Raw genomic sequence first — 20,507 nt, 5'->3', positions numbered from 1 at the left:
GAATGCTTGTTTGCTGCTTTAAAGGCCCATAATAATCAGAACCTTGCATGGGCTTCTTCCAAGCCTTAAATCTGTTGTGAAATTAATTCAGATAACTTTATTGGCATAATAGTTTTACATGTTTTGCCAAATAGCATGATTTAAAATGGTAGGAAAAGATGAAAAAATTACAAAATTGTCAGTCAAGTAAAGGTACAGATTTTGCAAAGTATTACATCAGGGACATGTCTCGGGCTTTGGTGCTGGTCAGTACTGTTGTCTGGTCAGGTTTAATTTCTGGCCTGCTTGGATACCATGTTTTGCTGCTATAGACACTCCTCTCTTTCTCACAGGATTATAAAGTCTAATTTTCTTTGTCAGCTTTGGGAAATGTGCATCTCTGACTTTGTGTTTCACACAGCACTGGAGGAAATGCATTTGTTTCTATTTCTCCAGTGTTGCATTGCATACAGAGTCTCTTCTTGGGGTTTTTAGTTTTTGTCTGCATCTTTCCATTTCTAGTCTGATTACTTCTGCATTTGAGGATCTGCCTGTTCTTTTTGTATGTGGGACTGAGGCAAAATATTCTGCTAGCATGTTTTCTGTGTAGGGATCTATAGCAGTCAATCTTGCTCTGTTGTTTTTGCTCTTCCCAATAGATGTATTGGTGTTCGAGGACATGTCACAATATTTGCATTCCTCTGCATTTAGGCAGGCCAGTCCTCCCACAAGTGGGTTATGTACCTCTGCCAGTAAATAGAGACAGTAAGAAGCTGATGTCATGGATATATAGTCCTGCCCTAACATCAGCTCACTAGTATTCTCCCAGGACAAGCAGGATGGTAGTCCTCACATAAGAGTGACATCATCAGATGGAGCCCTATCACGAAACACTTTTGTCAAAGTTTCTAGAACTTTGACTGGCACACTGAGTATGCCCAGCATCCAGCAGGGGTCCACTTTCAGTCTCTTTTTTTTTTCCGCACAGCAGTTGCCTCGTGGTTCTTAGGAGCTCTGAGAATTTCTCTCAAATTTCTCATGAACGTTTTCTCAAATTTCAAAATTTTTCCCTGTCCTGGGGTCCCCCATCAACAGCCGACCTCCACTAATGCCAGTAAGTTTACCACATTTTTTGCAGCTGGTTCCTGGCGGTGCTTCCATCGGTGCCAGACTACCACCGACCATGCGCCTCCCCTTTTTTCCAAATGGCGACCAGTTTTCGGAAGTGCCCAGAGTGTCCAAGGACAGTGTCCATTATGGACCCTCATGACATCTGTGACTTATGCTTGGGGCCTTCCCACGACATCCAACGGTGCACTAGCTGTGCCCAAATGACCCCTAAAGGCTACCACGCCCATCTAGAGAAGATGGAGCACCTGTTTGCCTCCAAGTGCTCGTTTCCATCAACTTCAACCAAAAGTACACAGAGTTGGAAGCCTTTAATCCCCCGACTCCTTCTCCATTGACGTCTCAATAACATCGAGACACCGGTGACTGGCTGTCACCGGCATCTTCCTGTTCAAAGGCTTCGACGTCCTCGGCCGAGCATTGCAAGAAGCACCGTCATCACCGATGCGGAGCTTCATCCGGTGCCGGCATCGACCTCGACTTTGCTGCCGTCCAAGAAGTCCCGGGGAGAGGAGCCCCCATCCTCTCTGGACCTGGGACACTGAGGCGTTCCCCCCCCACCTGCAACGGTGCCGGGTGCCGAGATTCCACAAATTCCTGTGGATCCTCCGGCAGTGCCTACTCAGCCTCCAACCCCGGCTACTGTGTTACCAACACCAGCCTTCTGGGAGGAATTGGACCGGATGATCCAAGAGGCAGTCCTTCAGGCTCTTCGAGGATTTCAGTCACCACCGGCGCTGACTCCCATGCCGATGCCTGATCCTATGCCTACTATGCTGGCTCCACTCCTCGAAAGATTGGACACCCTGATCGGTGCACGTGCCTTCCAGACCAGCGGCACCTCCAAAACAATCGATCCCGATTCCTTTATCGTCGGACGATGAAGAACCGGACCTCGCCTGTTCTCCGTCCTGGGACCCACTGATGCCAGAACAGATTCCTAGGCCGTCGGGTTTACTTCTACCCCGATGGCCGTCAAAAACACCGTTGCCATCGGTGCCACCACCATCCTCTGTGCCGCCTCTTCCTATTTCTGTGCCTCCATCTTTTCCATCGCTGCCACCTCCTGATCCACTGGATTTGGACTTCTGCCTCCATCTGAAGGCCCACAAGCTGGAGGAGATCCACCATACGACCTTTGGGGTGATGATTCCTCTGACTCTCAAGATTCTGAAGACCTTCTGTCACAGCCTTCACCCCTTGAAGAAAGATGCCGCTCCCCTCCGGAAGACTTATTTGCCAGCTTTATAAGTAATGGCAATTCCAGTCCACAAAGTTCTGATTGACCTCTTGCACCGTACCTGGGAACACCCTGGAAAGTGCCACCAGTCAACAGAAAAACAGACACTACATAACTGGTTCATTTAGCTCCAGGTTTTCAAAAGAGCCAGCTACCCCATCACTCCGTAGTGGTAGAATCTGCCCAGAAAAAGACTGAGATCCTGGCCTCATTCTTCTGCCCCTCCTGGCAAAGAGCAGAAGTCCTTGGACGCCTTCGGCCGAAGAGTTTTCCTGGGATCTATGCTGATGGCACGTATAGCAGCCTGTCAGCTATACATGACGCAATACACCAGGAATCTCTGGAAAAAAGTCCAAAACTTCACTGAGACCCTGCCTGATGAGTTCCAGGAAGGATTGTCTACCATCCTCCAGAAAGGGCTCGATGCTGGCAAAATGAGGTAAGAGTAGCGTATGATATCTTCGACACTGCCTTCAGAGTGTCAGCAATAGGAATAAGCACCAGACGCTGGGCATGGCTCAAGTCCTCTGACTTATGCCAAGACGTCCAGGACAGGTTAGCAGATCTTCCATGCACAGGGGACAATTTGTTTGGTGAAAAAAGTCAGGAGGCTGTGGCGCAACTCAAAGACCACCATGAAACCTTGCGCCAACTGTTCCCTCTGACCTCTCGTCTATCACCAAAAGAACATTTTGACGAGAACCTAGAAGGCTAACTATAAACCACGTAGGTATTACCCTCCTCCATCCTGGGCTAGACCAACCAGACCCTCTCATAGAGGTCAGCTCTGTCAACACAGACCCCCAAAAGCCCAACCAGATTCTCAGACTGGTCCTGCATCGGGGTTTTGACTTCCTTCTAGAGAGCAGCAGTCAACCTCCCATACCCCCCCCCCCCCCCCCTTCTCCAACCATCTTTCCTGTGGGAGGCCGCCTGTGCCACTTTGCCAACAAATGGCACACAATCACCACCATCCAATGGGTGCTTTCTATAGTAGCCCACTGTTGCCATCTAAATTTCCTTGCACTATCACCAGACTCTCCACCACGCCCGGAGTGGAGTCTAACCGACCACACTCCACTTCTTGAGACAGAACTCTCAATCCTCCTACAGTCCAATGCCGTGGAACCGGTTCCCCGACTGCAGCGAAGGAAAGGGTTCTACTCTCAATATGTTCTGATTCCAAAAAAGTCGGGCAGCATCCATCCTATACTGGACCTCCACGCCCTAAACAAACATCTTTGCAAGGAGAAATTCAGGATGGTTACCTTGGGCACCATGCTCCCTCTCCTGCAAAAGGGAGATTGGCTCTGCTCTCTAGATCTTCAGGAGGCTTATGCCCATACAGCCATATCCCCTCATCGAAAATATCTGATTCATAGTAGGTCAAAGGCATTTCCAATACTGAGTGCTACAGTTTGGCTTGGAATCAGCACCCCGAGTATTTACGAAATGCCTAGCAGTAGTTTCTCATAAACTATATTAATGCAAAATACATCTGACAAGGTATCAATTTCTACTCACTAAATACAACAATACTCCTTTAATTCTTACAATTCTTCTTTTATTAATTTTTCTTCAACCATATAAATACCACATTGAATGGTGATCCTCAAATTTTCTAATATTTTAAAACTCACAATCATTCATTCCACACACCAATCATATACCCCTCAACCCTATCAACCAATAATCCAACACCTTTAAACATGTAAAATCAATATTGCACATCAAATTCTTAAACTGTATTTTCTCATTATCAGTGACCTCTTGTATCAGTCGAAAAGTACTCTGCAAATACAAAGGCAAAAAATGAATAAGGTGGTTGATGGTTCACTTGCACAGATTTATTATCATTCTTGATGTTTAACTCTGTTCTTGTCCTGCTCTCTTGTAAATTGTATACCTAGGTCCGTTTCTTTCTCTTATGCAAAGACTGTAGTCCGCTTTTTATAGAAATCACATTTGTTTTCATCAGACCATGTCCCGTGTCATCGCTCTCAGCAATGCCCCACGCTTGTAGATTATATATTAAGGTCCATTTCTTTCTTTTGTGCAGAAATTTATAATCTTTCTTTTGTAGAACTCACATATGTTCTCTTACAAACGTTCATTCTTGTCACATCATACCAGACGCCATGGCGTTTCGGAAGCTCTTTGCCACCTGCATCAGGGGACAGTTCACCCATGGATTCAACATTCCCAATAAATCCGAATGTCAATGTGCCTCTTAGTTGAGCATTTAATTCAATCTTATGAACACTAATTTTCATGGAAATCTGAAAACAGATTATCATCACGTTACTTCCAATATCACAAATATTCATTTACCCCCCCCCCCCCCCCCCCTTTTTTTTTCTTTTCTTTTCACTCAACATGCAATATATACAAAGACACATTCACATCTTCACTCCCACACTTTGCCATTCATAGCTGCTGAAAAACGAATTGTAAAACACCCTCCGCTTTCCTCCGTATCCCTAATCAACATCTTTAAATATTTAATTAGACCATATGATTAAAAAATGAACTTAACCCCATTTTCCTATTTCTTCAAGTGTTCAAAAAACATTTTCTCCGCTGATTACCACAACTGAAGCTTATCACCTATTTCGAATTCAAACGTTCTCAGTCATAAGTATAAAACTTCTACTAAATCACTATTGCTACCCTCTAACATAACACCACATAAAACCCCAAAATATCCCTCACACTCACACCTGAATCGCATTCCATTCTCATCTCTAGAGACGTTTGAATTCCCGGCACTGAAGTCAGACCCTTCTTAATCTTTCTAATGGTAGTTGGAAGTGGAATCTTTCCTCTTGAATATGTTCACATGCTCGCTGCTGTCTTGTCATCATCTGGGAGTTATGGTATTCTTGGGGTAAGCAGCTTTGAGCAGCCTGTTCAACCAGTGGTTCACTTTCTACAGTAGAAATGGGTTCTTTCATTTGCTCTGCTGTATAGCCCTCAACTTGGGTCTCCCCATGTCATGGCTAATTGAGATGTGCTTGTTGGCGAAGAAAGCAAGTTACTTACCTATAAACAGGGTTTTCTATTGACAGCAGAAAAATTAGTCACTTATTCACGCTCTCTTCCCTGGAGCATAGACCACTTAGCTAAAATTTAAGCTCTGCAAAAGACCAAGTAGCTCATGGGAAAGTGTACGCTTAGGGACTCCCATACATGCTCAGTAAAGCTTTATTGAGCTTTAAAAGAGAGGCTGTTTGATACACATCACCCATGTGTCACAGCTAATTCATTCTGTTAACAGAGAATCCTGTTTTTATATAAGCAAACTTGCTTACCATTCAACTGAAACCTACATTTTACACCATTTTTGTTTTTAAACTAGGCAGTTGTTAATGAAGACACACAGGGGAATGTGAGCCAGCTCCAAGCTGAGGTGAAGAGGTTGAAAGAACAACTTTCTCAGCTTATTTCAGGGCAGATGATGCAAGATAACTTTATTGCCAGAGGTAAGAAATAATAGTAAAGCAAGTGTAACAGCAAGTCTGCTACCATTAAGGCATGTGTAAACCCTTATTAAGATGAGCATAGGTTAGTGAATGTGGGGAGGATACCATTCAAATTCAGTCCCTCCCTTTGTGGGGTCTGGAATGGCCATTCCCTTGAAAAGCATTATAACAGTTCTCTTCTAAGAGTCTGTGAACAGTCCTATATGGTTTTTAGAGACTTAAGAGATAGTTAAGGAGCTTCATCTGTTTTGTAACTTTCAGGCCCAGTCAGAGGAAGCAGGCTAACTCAGCCTGGGGATACTGACCAGGGTCAGGAGGTTTTTCTTTCCAGGCTGTTCACTAGCTGATTGGGACATCCATCTGGGTTGTTTTGGGGTTTTAAGGTTTTTTTTGTGGTAGGAGCCTTGTGAAAGTCTGTACACCACCAGGAATAGAAAAACCTTGTTTCTGGGGCTGGGCAGATTAGGGTAGGCCTGCCCTCCAAACCATCAATGAGGTCAAGATGACAGTGACTTGCTGCAAGGAGGATTTGGGCATTAATCTTCTTTAAAAGGGAAAAGGTCATTGTTTTAAGATCCAGGAGGAATATGTTTTGGCTACCCCTTCCTATATTGGAGCAGGGTGAGTCACCTGCATCCAGGGGTCCTTTCCATCAGGGATTCAGAGGAGAGAATGAGTCTGTGAAGCCTAAAATCTTGAAAGTCTGCTAACCATTATTCCCTGTACGTACCAGGATCAGTCCAGACTGCTGGGTTATGCCTCCCGTCCAGCAGATGGAGTCAGAGAAAATCTGAAAAGCACCCCCTAGATATACTGGTGTGCCACCTGCGATCCCTCAGTATATCTCTAACTCCAGATTGAGAGGCATAACCTGCGGTCCTGATCTTTTCTAAATTTGAGTTTGGTTATTCTGGTTTGACTTTTTGCTGACTTTTGACTAGATCAATTTCTTTTGTTTAAGGTAGTTAGATCAGCGGATAGGTTTGGTTTCTGTCCTTTCTTTTCGCATGCGCTGGGCGAAGTTCTGATGCTTGGCAGGGCAGTGCCCTAAGGCCTATTTCCCGGAGATAGTGATCCCTTGGGACCACGGGGAGTATTCACCGGTGGGCCGGTCACTCTGTCCCCTGTATGTATATTCCAGGGGTGTTTCACCTCTGAAGGGGGCTCAACTATCACAGAAAAGCGGGGGATCAGATTTTACTTTTTATAAAAAAAAAAGAAATATACTGTAAGTGCTGTTGGTGGCAGGCTGTTTGATCGCTTCGTTGGCCCCGGCCTGCCATGCTAGGGTCCTGGGACTCCGGAGGGGGTGGCCTGGTCATCCGGCGCGTTTTTATTTTACCTCAGTCACAGCTCTGCTGTTTTCGCACGCTTTTTTTTCCCTGCTCTAGCAGCTTTGGGCAGCTATGTCGCGTGCGTTGGCCTGCGGGGAGTCGGGGGCACGGCTCTCTCGAGAGGGTCTCTGCTCCCGTTGTCTTCCCGGGGGCGAGGGACCCTCTCGGAGGCCGAGCGCTGCACATGGGTCCCCCCTTTCATGGCCGCGCGAAATGCGGAGAGTGCCGTCAGCTCGCAAGGATGCAGCGTCGGACGGAGGGGATTTCCCTCCTGATTCTCCTCCGGCCCTCAGCCCACAACGAGATCGCGATTTCGTGGCGTATTAACCCCGCCCCCCCAGACCCGCGAAGACAGCTTTAAAAAGGCAAGTTCCATTTTCTTCGCGGTTTTGTTCTGCTGATGCATCAAGCCTTCCTAGAGGCAGAGGCTGGCTGGGAGGATGCGGGTCCCTCTCCCCCCCCAAAGTCTCCAAGTCCGCTGCAGGCGCTGGGAATGCAGGGGTTCGTTGTCCCCGGCCGCCAGCTGTCCCGTTCCCAGACCCCTTGATTCCGGATGTGTAGGGGGTGATCTAGAGGGAAATGTCCCGGTTGAAGGGGATGACCCCCAGATCCTGCGTTTATTTGGTAAGGACAAGCAGGATCCTTTAATCCTGCAGGTCTTGAAAGAGCTTGAGATTCCGGCCTCCCCCCGCTGGAAACAGATCCCCGGGGGATTTTGTTTTGGCAGGAATTAAGGGACCCCCCTCAGACCTTCCCATTTTATCCAAAATTATTTCAGATAGTATCTAGGGAATGGGATTTTCCAGAGGCCTCATTAAGGGTTAGCAGGGCTATGGAGAAGCTGTACCCCCTCCCGGCTGAGTCATTAGATCTTCTCAAGCTACCCAACGTGGACTCGGCGGTCACGACCATCATTAAACATACTACTATTCCCGTGACGGGGGGAGCAGCGCTTAAGGATCTCCAAGATAGGAAGCTAGAGGTTTTGTTGAAGCGCATTTTTGAGGTTTCTGCATTAGGTGTCTGGGCCGTCATGCAGAGGGCTACGCTTCGCTGGGTACAGCAATTGCTTACGGCCCAGGACCTACTGCCTGAAGAGGTGGAGTAGGCGAACTGCAAGGAATGCGGTCGCATATACTGCAGATGCCTTATATGATCTCCTTCGGACTTCTGCCTGCACTATGTCCTCGGCGGTATCCGCAAGGCGCTTACTATGGCTTCGACACTGGTCTGCGGATGCTTCCTCCAAGTTCCGATTAGGTTCCTTCCCCTTTAAGGGGAAATGGTGGTTCGGAGACAAGCTGGAGCAGCTCATTAAGGACTTGGGGGACAATAAGGTCTACAAGTTGCCAGAGGACAAGCCCAAGCAGTTTCGCACTTTTGGGACTTTCAGAGGCTGTTTTCGTGGTCAACGATGGTTCCGTGCGAGGAGGGGTGTTTCCTCCGCACAGAGATAACAGGCGTCTCGGTCACAGGCTTGGACGCACTCCTATTGTGGCAGATGGCCTCAGTGTTTGGGGGCATCGCATGCCTTTACACCCAATAAGGCGGCACAGTGAATCAGCGCCGGCCCATTGCTCCGTTCTTTTAATCGGGGGTCGCCTGTCCCTGTTTCGGGGGGGAATGGGTCAAGGTAATATCGGACCAGTGGGTCCTCGATGTTATAAGTCACGGTTATGTTTTGGATTTTGCTCACCTGCTCAGAGATCTTTCTTGTGTCCCCGTGCAGTCCTCCGGCAAAGCAGCAAGTTATTGCTCAGATGTTGGACCGTTTACAGGCGCTGGGAGCGGTGGTCCCAGTCCCACCTGCCGAGCATTGGACCGGTCGGTATTCCATTTATTTCGTGGTTCCAAAGAAGGAAGGAACATTCCGACCAATCTTGGACTTGAAACAGGTCAACAGAGCTTTGCGCGTTCCGCGTTTTTGCATGGAGACGCTGAGGTCTGTCATTGCGGCCGTCCACAAGGGAGAATTTTTGGCTTCTTTGGATCTAACAGAGGCATATCTCCACATTGGAATCCAGGAGCACCATCAGAGATTTCTGAGGTTTATGGTTCTGGGGGACCAATATCAGTTTTGCGCCCTGCTGTTCGGTTTGGCGACAGCCCCCAGAATTATCACCAAAGTATTGGTGGTGGTCGCGGCTTCTCTTCGCCGCCAAGGGATACTAGTGCATCCCTATCTGGACGATTGGCTCATAAGAGCCAAGTTGGAAGCTCTGTGCAAGCTAGCGGTTCGGTCAGTGGTGGAGCAGCTACAGGTGCTAGGTTGGGTGATCAACTTCACAAAGAGCCATCTAACCCCAACTCAGCACCTGGAGTTTCTGGGAGCCCGATTAGATACCTCGGTGGGCAAAGTGTTTCTTCCACGACAATGGATGGTCAATTTAATGGCTCAGGTGTGGAACCTGTTGGAACTGCCATTGCCTACGGCCTGGGATTATTTACAGGTACTTGGGCATATGGCTTCTACTCTGGAAATGGTCCCTTGGGCCTTTGTTCATATGTGCCCTTTGCAGGGGGCACTGCTTTCCTGCTGGGATCCCAAGTCGGAGGACTACAACATGCTATTGCCCTTGCTGGAGCCGGCACGGTCCAGTCTCAGTTGGTGGTTAATACTAGATCATCTCCTTCAGGGGGTGGACTTGGCACCTCCACCTTGGATCCTTGTTACGACAGATGCCAGTCTATCCGGGTGGGGGGTGGTCTGTCAGTCCCGAGCAGTGCAGTGACAATGGTCGTCTCCCCCCCCCCCCCCCCCCTTCCCGGCAGGCCACATGGTCCATCAATCGCTTGGAGACCCGGGTGGTTTGTCTGGCCTTCTGTCAACTCCTCCCGATGGTGCGAATTCTCTCAGACAACGCGACCACCGTGGCGTATATAAACAGGCAAAGAGGCACAAGAAGTCGCCCAGTGGCTGCCAAAGCAACTTTGTTAATGGCCTGGGCGGAACGCAATCTGACCCGCATCGCGGCTTCACACATCACAGACGTGGACAATGTTCAGGCAGATTTTCTCAGTCGACAACACCTGGATTCAGGAGAGTGGAACTGTCTGCTGAGGCGATGCAACTCATAACTTGTTTCTTCAGTCGAAGGAGGGAACATGGATCTGAAGGGGTGGATGCGCTGGTACTTCCGTGGCCTTCACGCATCCTCCTTTGCGTTTCCCCCCTGGCCCCTAGTGGGAAAGGTGTTAAGACGCATCGAATCTCACTGGGGTCTGGTAATTCTAGTGGCCCCGGAGTGGCCAAGAAGACTGTGGTTCTTGGATCTGGTCAATCTGGCGGTGGACGGTACATTGTGTCTCTGTCATCTCCCGAATCTTCTGAGTCAAGGCCCAGTATATTTCCATCTGGCGGATCGCTTTTGTCTAGCGGCTTGGCTTATAAGCGGAGACAACTGAGAAAGAAGGGTTACCCTGAAGCGGTGATTTCTACTCAGGGCTCGCAAGTCCTCGACGTCTCTGGCCTATGCTAGAGTTTGGAAGGTCTTTGACTCCTGGTGCAGTAGGTTAAAGCTGTCACCACGGAGGGCCTCTTTGGGGCATATTCTCGCGTTTTTGCAGGACGGTTTGAAAAAGGGTTTAGCTTACAGTTCGCTTCGCTTGCAGGTAGCGGCCCTGGGCTGTCTGAGGGGCAGGATTGATGGTTCTTCTCTTGCCTGCCACCCGGACGTTGCTCATTTTTTACGCGGAGTTAGGAATTTGCGCGCCCCCCCCTCCCCCCCCGTTAGGGCTCCATGTCCATCCTGGAGCTTGAATTTGGTTCTCCGTGGTCTCTGCGCTTCTCCATTTGAACCTATCAAGAGAGCCACTTTGAAGGATTTAACTTTCAAGACAGTATTTCTAGTGGCTATTTCTTCAGCGCATCGCGTTTCGGAACTTCAGGCATTGTCGTGCAGGGAGCCATTTTTACGTATATCTGAGTCCGGGGTATTCCTACGCACGGTGCCTTCTTTCTTGCCTAAGGTGGTTTCGGCCTTCCATGTCAATCAGGCGGTGGAATTACCTGCCTTTTCTGAGGAGGATATTCGCTCTTCTCAAGGTCGGGATCTGAGGCGTTTGGATGTCCGGCGAGCACTTCTGCGGGTACCTGGCGGTGACTAATGATTTTCGACAGTCGGATCATCTATTTGTTTTGTGGAATGGCCCCAAAAAGGGTCTTCAGGCTTCCAAGACTACTGCCGCCCGCTGGTTGAAAAGCACGATTGTTTCCGCATACATCGGGTGCGGACGTCCTGTACCGGATGGGCTTAAGGCTCACTCTCTTCGTTCTCAGGCGGCATCATGGGCTGAAAGTCAGTTTGTCTCCCCAAGAGATTTGCAGGGTGGCCACTTGGATGTCCTTGCACACATTCGCTCAACATTATCGGTTAGATATCTGTGATCCATCGGCGGATTCTTTTGATAGCACTGTGATTTGAGTGGGACTCTCTGGGTCCCACCCCATTTAAGGCGGCTCGGGTACATCCCAGCAGTCTGGACTGATCCTGGTACATACAGGGAAAGAAATTAGTTTCTTACCTGATAATTTTCATTCCTGTAGTACCTAGGATCAGTCCAGACGCCCGCCCAAGTCTGTTTGCTACTGGAGAATCCGCTTGTATTTCTTTCTGTTCCTTTGTCTCCTTACAGTTCCTGCAGCTGCAGAGTATCGGAATACGTGTTGATGCGTAGTTTCAGGCAAGTTATACAGGGTTTTCTATTTTCATGTAGGGAAACAAGTTTGTTTGTGTTTTCAGAGCACTAGGCTTACTTGATCTAGTCATTGGTTGAGTTAAAGGAGTTTACTATTCAGCACGAGTGGATGTTTCTATTATTCATTCTGTTTTGACATTCTTTATACTGAGGGATTGCAGGTGGCACACCAGTATATCTAGGGGGGTGCTTTTTATATTTTCTCTGACTCCATCTGCTGGACGGGAGGCATAACCCAGCAGTCTGGACTGATCCTAGGTACTACAGGAACGAAAATTATCAGGTAAGAAACTAATTTTCCTGTAAAAGAACTATAAAGACCATTGAGGACCCTAATCTGGAGTCTTCACCCCCCTGGGGAGAGAGAGAATTGGAGAGCAGGGATTTTAACATTTTTACCGGTTTGGAAGGGGTCTCCTGCTCAACTAAGGGATACTCTGCCCACCTGGGAGTTCTAGTTATCCAAGCCCCGCAGGCTAGAAGTTTCTTGTTACCTTGGTATAAGATATATTCCTGCACAGATAAAGGAAAAGGACTCTGGGGTGGGGAAGCCTGTGATGCTGGGATCATTTGTGCCAATACTCATCAGTGTTAACCAGTAAAGAATTCATTTTGGACACTAACCCAGTGACTCTAGAGTGATTTGGATACATAGCACACATGGGGGCTGATGCATTAAAAAGCATGGAAAGTGGGCACTGAAACGTCAGCACCCGCTTTCTTAATGTGTGCGTGGCGCCCGCAGGGGGGGGGGGGGGGGGGGTTCCATGCTATACCCAAATTAGGGGTCGCGCTAGCAGAGAGACGCTAGGGTCACTTGCATGACCTTAGCGCCTCCTTGCTAACGCGACCCCGCAGCGGAGGCCGATTATGAAAACTGACGCAGGTAAACTCGGCATTGGTTTTCATAACCGGCCGTCTGCCAGTACTTTTAGGAAGTGCATCTCACCCCTTGTAAAATTTGTGGTATAGCTTGATGCAGTTTCAACATACTGAATGTCATACATGCGGAGGTATTCCAAGGTCTGTAAGGATGCAAAAATACAGTTTAAAGAGAACTAGCAAAGTAGTATGACCGAAGTAATATATACATTGTATGTGTGTGTATATATGTATGTGTGTGTAGGGCTAAGGTTTTTAAATGCATTACCTACAAAGAGAATTTAGTCTTGAAGCTTTCACCTTTTGGTTAGCCTTACAATGATATCTCGACATATTTTTCTTTCAGCTGACATTATTAGGCATATGTTCCCCATGTAAGGGTAGTGGTGAATAAAATATGAAACAGAAGGCAGTAGGAGAACTTGATTCGCTTCAATAGATTTTTTACCCTTAATGTAGAGTACATTTTTCTGGTTGTAAGCATTTTCAAAGGACTATTTATAAGAACCTATTTAGCTGTTATTTTTAGACCCATGCATTATGGCAAAGTAGGATGTGAATTTTTTTAACTTCACATCTAGTTTCTTTGATTTTTGTCTCTTATTTTAGAAATCATGCTTATTTTATTTTCTTGAACTTTTCATACAGCTCCTGTTTCTCCAGATGACTACACGAACCGTTTTCTTGAAGCAATGTTGTTCTTGGAGAAATCAGAGTGTGAAAAGAAGGTGAACTATACTTTGGTTACACATTGCATAGCTTATGAAACACTTTGTTCTACAATTAAGTAAAAAATTATTCTCCAAGGCAAGCAGGATGGTAGTCCTCACACATGGGTGACATCTGATGGAGCCCTGCATGGAAAACTTGTCAAAGTTTCTAGAAACTTTAACTGACAAACTGAGCATGCCCAGCATGCCACTATCCATGCATCCCCATGGGGTCCCTCTTCAGTCTCTCTTTCTGCGAAGCTGAAGCCTGGTGGCTGTGGAGCTCGTGTTTTTTTTTGTTGTGGGAAAACAACTTTTCTCTTTTTCCCGAGTCCTGTTGGGTCCTCTGCGTTTTTTCAAGGTTTTTTTTCTCTCTCTATCGGTAAGTTTCCCTGGTAGTTTGCGGTCGATTACCGAGAGTGTCACCTCCCAGGTGTGCCCCCGGGCCATGTCCATCACAGACCCCCATGAGGTCGGTGTCCTGTGTCTGGGGGCATTGCATGATGTCTATAGCTGTGATCTTTGTGCCCAAATGTCCCCCCAAGGCTTGTCGGGCACACCTGGATAAAAAGGTGAAACTAATCGGCGCCATCTGCGTCCGGGGCTTCAACACTGCAGAGTAAGGAGATCTCTGTAAAGACCCCCTTGATGTCCCCTCCGCTAACAGGCGCCGATCCAGAAATAGGGGCAGGTGACCAGCCGAAATCGATATCCTTGCGTTCCCGATCAGGTTCCTCTACATTACCATCAGCTCCGGGGAAGGACTGGGGTGAGCACCGGAAAAAGTTCAAGAAGCACAGTTACCGGTCTTCATTGTCGAAAATGTCGGACCACAGGAAGGCACCATTTCCTAGCATGTAGCAGATGGACTTAGGACCAATGGGTATAGTGTACTCCTGATAGCAGTTGGAGACGGATCAGATTTCAATCTGACGTCAGCCCCTAGTACATATACCCCTGTAGGAAGTGCAGCTCTTCAGTATTTTCCGTCTCCATAGCAATTAGGGACTACCTGCACGCTCTCACAGTGTTAGAACAAATTCAACGGAGAAAACCCCAAATCAGAAGAAAACCTACCCCTACAGATGAGCCCCGCTCTCCTGCGGTGATACCCTCTGGTCCCTCCCCAGTTGTGAATTCCCGAGGTAATTTCCATGGTCCCTGGGAGGTAAGCCTCGGTCTGGTGGCCGATCCGCGGTGGGGTCCTAGCCCCCGATCTCGGGCGCGGCTGAGAGGCAGCGGGTGCATCCTCAAGCACGGCGGTGAAGGTATTTGCCCTCTCCCCCCGCAGCCGGAGACCACCCGGAACGAAACCGGGAAGCGCTGAAGACAAGGTAAGGTAGAAATCTTCATAGACTCCGGTCTCCAAGGTTCGAGGAATCGCACAGGTCGCCAGCCCTGCCCAGTGCTGTCGGGTTGATCCCCCCCCCCCCCTAACAGGGTCAGGCCCCGGCTAGATCCAAGGGTCCTCCCGTCGTCTCGATCCGGGCGCACAAAGCCAGCTAGGAGCACAAAATACATGTGAGTATAAAGTTACACGCACAAGTGCCATGCGCATAAGTTATACGCGCATCGCGCGTCTACCTGGCTGAGTGCATACCTGTGACTTGGGCACACAACCCACACGCACATCTTAGGTGCACCGGAGCGCATAAGGATTTACGCGCCTATATCCATGGCACCACCGGAAACGGAGATCAAGGCTCAAGGCCTCTGCCCAGCATGCCACATTAGAGCCGCACAAAACGAAGAGGCCAACGCCCTGTACGTTCAGTGCGAGGAGGCCCTGGGAGATCCAGTCCGGGGCCAGTCCCACTCAGGGCCAAGTACTAGCTCCTCAGTGAGTACCCTGGACCTAGCAAATTCCAGTGGGACACCCCCTCAAAAGGGGATCCCCAGGGACACAGCGCCCTTTAGCTTGGACCCAGCGTCTATCTCATGGGTGGAATTCTTCAAAGACCTACACACCTTATTTCACATGCAGACGGAGCCTCCGGCTAAACAGCCACAGCCTCCACCAGAAGACCTTTATGCCCCAGGCCCCTCTAGGCCCAGACAAATGTTTCCACCGCCCAGAAGCCCCACCTATGGGGACATGGACAACTCTGAAGAGGAATCAGAGCCCCTAGAAGAGGAGGAACTCCCCCCCCCCCCCCCCCCCCCCCCCCGGGGACAGAGCCTCACCGAACCATGAGACGCTTCTTCACCAAGGACGAGCTCCCAGACCTGGTCACCCACAGCCTGAAGGAGCTTGCTATCCCAGGCACAAGTGCTTTGGGGGAGCCTAAGATGAATCCCCTGCTAGAGGGGGGACTCCGCCAGATCTCTCGCCATTTCCCTCTGTTACAAGCCGTCCAGCAGCTAATTGACCTGGAATGGAGTGCTCCAGAGTCCACATTCAAAGGGGGACGAGCTATGGCAGCCATGTACCCCTTGGACCCGGCGGCCAAAGACCTTCTGACATGCCCAAAAGTGGATGCCATGGTCTGCGCGGTTTCGAAATGCACTACTATCCCAGTGGAAGGAGGCGCAGCGCTCAAAGATGCTCATGACAGTCGTCTGGAATCCATCCTTAAACAGTCCTTTGACGTCAGCGCTATGTCCCTGCAAATAGCGGCCTGCTGCACCGTGGTAACATGTGCTTGCCTATCACAGACCAGGAGCAAACCCCCCCCCCCCCCCCCCCCCGGGGAAGCCATGGAACCAGCAGTATCCTTCCTTGCGGATGCTGCTTCCGATCTGGTGCGCATAGCGGCCAGAGGAGTGTTATCAGCTGTGGCAGCCAGGAGACAACTCTGGCTCCGAAGCTGGTCGGCTGAAGCATCTTCCAAAACGAGACTCAAGAGGATGCCCTTCAAAGGATCCCTTCTGTTCGGCAGTGAACTAGAGAAACTGGCTAACAAATGGGGCTAGTCCCCATTGCCGTGCCTACCGGAGGACAGGAATAAGAAACCAGTGACCCTTCCCCCGGTCCTCCAGGGGCAGAGGTTCACAGCGCTTCAACCCATACAGAAATAATTATCAAGTGCCCTGCCCTACAGGCAGGAACCAGTCCTTTTGGAACAAGCACAACAAAAAGGGAACCAGTTCGGGTCCAGGTCCCAGCCGCACCCCACAATGAGATTCAGCCAACCCGTCTGAGGGAAGAAGCCATAGGGGGGCAGACTAGCCCTATTCTACCACAGATGGGTCGAGATAACTTCAGACAAGTGGGTCCTTAACCATCATTCGACAGGAGTACTACCTGGATTTCCTACGAACCCCTCTGGACAAGTTCGTGGAATCCCCCTGCCACGACTTCTCCAAGAGGGTGGCAGTGGAAGCTACACTGACCAGACTAGTGGCCCTCGAGGCCATAACCCCAATACCTCCACAAGAAATAAATACTGGGCATTATTCCATCTATTTTATTGTCCCCAAGAAAGAGGGGACATTTAGGCCTATCCTGGACCTCAAGTCTGTCAACCGCCACCTGAGGATTCCCCGCTTCCACATGGAAACCCTACGCTCTGTAATAAGGGCGATACAACTGGGAGAGTTTCTCACATCCCTGGATCTTTCGGAAGCCTATCTACACATCCCAATCCATCAGGAACATCAGCACTTCAAAATCCTGGACCGTCACTATTAGTTCCGGGCACTACCCTTCGGGTTAGCCACAGCACCCTAGACATTCACAAAGATCATAGTGGTGGTGGCGGCAACACTGAGGGAGGAAGGAATCCTCGTACACCCTTACCTAGATGATTGGCTGATCAGGGCGAAATCCCCAGAGGAAAGACACCAAGCAACCAACAGAGTCAAAACTCTACTGGAGAGCCTCGGATGAGTGGTCAACACAAACGAGTTGTCTGCAACCCTTACAGTCTCTGGAATACCTAGGAGTCCGATTCGACACCAAAGAAGACAAGGTCAGCCTGACTCCCAAAAGGAGATCAAAACTGAGGAATCTGTTACAAACCCTGCTGAGTGAACCTTGCCCCACTGCATGGGATTACCTACAAGTCCTCTGTCTGATGGCATCCATACTGGAAGTAGTGCCATGGGTGCGAACTCACATGAGACCCCTACAGTGCTCACTTCTGTCGCGATGGAATCCACTGTCTCAGAACTATGCCGTACGTCTACCACTCCCGGGCAGAGTTCGGACCCAGCTACGATGGTGGCTGCAGGTCAGCCACTTGAGCCAGGGAACAAGACTATCTTCACCAACCTGGACCCTGCTCACCACAGACGCCAGCCTACGAGGATGGGGAGCACACTGTGAGGAGCTAACTGCCCAAGGGCAGTGGAACGCAGAAGAGTCGGGATGGAACATCAGTCGCCTAGAAGCGTGGGCGGTCAGACTAGCCTGCCTACGGTTCGTTCACAGACTCCAAGACAAAGTGGTCAGAGTAATGTCTGACAACGCCACAACAGTGGCCTACATCAATCGTCAGGGGGGAACCAGAAGCCAACAGGTGTCTCTGGAAATAGACCCCCTAATGTCGTGGGCAGAAGTAAATCTCCAGGAGATCTCAGCCTTCCACATTGCCAGGAAAGACAACATCACGGCGGACTACCTCAGCAGTCTAGACCCAGGAGAATGGAAGCTGTTGTCTGCAGCGTTCCAAATGAGTTAACCGGTGAGGGACACCAGACATGGACCTTCTGGCAAACCAATCCAATGCCCAAGTACCCAGGTACTTCAGCCGCAAGCGGGAACCTCAGTCCCTGGGAATCGATGCCCTGGTAAAGACCTGGCCACCGGGGACTCTATTATACGCCTTCCCGCCGTGGCCCCTATTGGGCACAATCATTCACAAGATTCAGCTACACAGGGGACTAGTACTTCCGGTGGCCCTGGACTGGCGAAGAAGACCGTGGTACGCAGACATGAGAAGACTACTGGCAGGGACCCCTCTGCCGCTGCCTCCACACAGAGACCTGCTTCAGCAAGGGCCGATCCTCCACGAGGATTCAGCTCGATTCTCTCTTACGGTCTGGCCCTTGAGAGGGCTCGCCTGAAAAAGTGCGGATACTCGGGGGGGCTGTAATCGACACCCTACTCCGAGCACACAAGTTCTCCACATCTTTAACATACATAAGGATTTGGAGAGTATTCGAAGCCTGGTGCGAAAACCATGGCATCATACCACGGTCAGTCAAAGTTCCCATGATCTTGGAATTCCTGCAGGTCTGTCCCTCAACTCCATCAAGGTACAGGTGGCCGCATTGTCATGCTACGGCACCAAGAGCGAGGCTGACAGAATAGCCTCTCACCCTGACGTTTCACGCTTCCTGAAAGGAGTCAAACACATCCGCCCACCCCTAAAGTGGCCGGTACCTCTGGAATCTCAACCTGGTCCTGGAGTTCCTAGCAGGAGCCTCCTTCAGGCCCCTCAGAGGACTGTCTCTTCGACTATTAACTTTAAAGATGCATTCCTGCTAGCAGTTTGTTCAGCCTGCCGCATTTCAGAACTACAGGCAGCCATGAGCCGTTCCTCAGGCTCACCCCGGGAACCATCCAGCTACGCACGGTCCCTTCTTTCCTTCCCAAAGTGGTGTCGCACTTCCATCTTAATTAAATATACAATATATACCTGTTTTTTACTTTTCATAAATATTTATTTAATTAAATCAACACATATAACATATAACATCTAAAATCCCTATAACATTGACACACATACCACATTCACACTCAGTGTTCCCTATTGCACAAATCCCTTTATACATGAAATACTTATACTACTAGACACTGTATTTTCTATTCCATATTAAAATACATACAATATAGTTTATTAATACAATTACAACGATTCTCACATTTATTAGTTAATATTATCAACCGTTCCCATGCCAAAAACAGCAAGAATCTTCTTCTCATTCAATATCACTCCTTTTATATCTCCCTTGCTTTATTTTGATGTTATGTTATATGTGTGTGATTTAATTAAATATTTATGAAAAGCAAAAAAAGGTGTATATTGTATATTTAATCAAGTATGACTAATACCTGTAGGATAGCCCAAATGTTGTGATATATATTTGACCATTGCACTTCCATCTTAACCAAACCATTTCGCTACCATCGCCAGATGAGTTTAAGAATTTGGAAGAAACTCATAGTCTGCGCCAACTCAACATCGGCAGACTCCTATCCAGATACCTTGAAATGTCGGAACCCATACGAAAAACGGACCACCTATTCGTCCTTCACAGTGGGAAGAGACAAGGGGAAGCGGCCTCGTGGGCAACCATAGCCTACTGGATCAAGGAAGTCATCAAGGCGGCCTACGTAGAAGCAGGCAAGCCGCCACGTCTACAGGTTAAGGCCCATTCCACTAGAGCCCAGGCAGTGTCCTGGGCAGAAACCAGAATGTTGTCGCCCACCGAGATTTGCAGGGCGGTGACATGGTCCTCCATCCACACCTTCTCCAGGTTCTACCGCCTGGATGTTCAGGCTCGGGAGGACACAGCATTTGCAAGGGCAGTACTAAGTGGGTCACAGGCAGCCTCCCACCCGGTTCGGGAGTAGCTTTTGTACATCCCATTGGTTCTGAGTCCATCTGCTACATGCTAGGAAATGGAGAAATTACTTACCTGATAATTTCGTTTTCCTTAGTGTAGACAGATGGACTCAGCATCCCACCCTTGGCTGCCGTTACTCATGGAATTTCTAATGATACAAGGGTAAGCCATGCTTTCCTTCACTTTGGACACCCTACCAGGTGTCCATGCTTTCCAGTTGAGGGCACTGGCGGTTTCCAGCTAAAGCCAATTCAACCAGATCAAGTTAATCAAGTTATAAAGTTTAACCAAGTTATGAAGTTATTCAAGTTAATCAAATTAGTCAGTCACACATATATCCACAATGCTTTTCGAGGAGAATACTGAAGAGCTGCACTTCCTGAAGGGGTATATGTACTAGGGGCTGACGTCAGATTGAAATCTGATCAGTCTCCAACTGCTGTCAGGAGTACACTATACCCATTGGTCCTGAGTCCATCTGTCTACAATAAGGAAAACGAAATTATCAAGTAAGTAATTTCTCCAATATAGTCTGAGCCTC

General features: G+C 48.9%; 1 protein-coding gene across 2 annotated transcripts in view; it reads left to right on the top strand.

The window, feature by feature from the left end:
• Positions 1-20,507, top strand: part of KIF15 (kinesin family member 15) — a 428,798-nt gene that overhangs the window by 147,962 nt on the left and 260,329 nt on the right. For both annotated transcript variants that reach the window (XM_029589694.1, XM_029589695.1), the window contains exons 11-12: positions 5,706-5,829; positions 13,392-13,471. In XM_029589694.1, coding sequence (XP_029445554.1) covers positions 5,706-5,829; positions 13,392-13,471 — 204 coding nt within the window. The remainder of the gene's footprint in view (positions 1-5,705; positions 5,830-13,391; positions 13,472-20,507) is intronic.

The sequence above is a fragment of the Rhinatrema bivittatum genome, chromosome 2 (genome assembly GCF_901001135.1).
Source record: "Rhinatrema bivittatum chromosome 2, aRhiBiv1.1, whole genome shotgun sequence".
NCBI lineage: Eukaryota > Metazoa > Chordata > Amphibia > Gymnophiona > Rhinatrematidae > Rhinatrema > Rhinatrema bivittatum.
The sequence above is the reverse complement of the archived record's forward strand: the minus strand, read 5'-3'. Positions and strand labels throughout refer to the sequence as shown.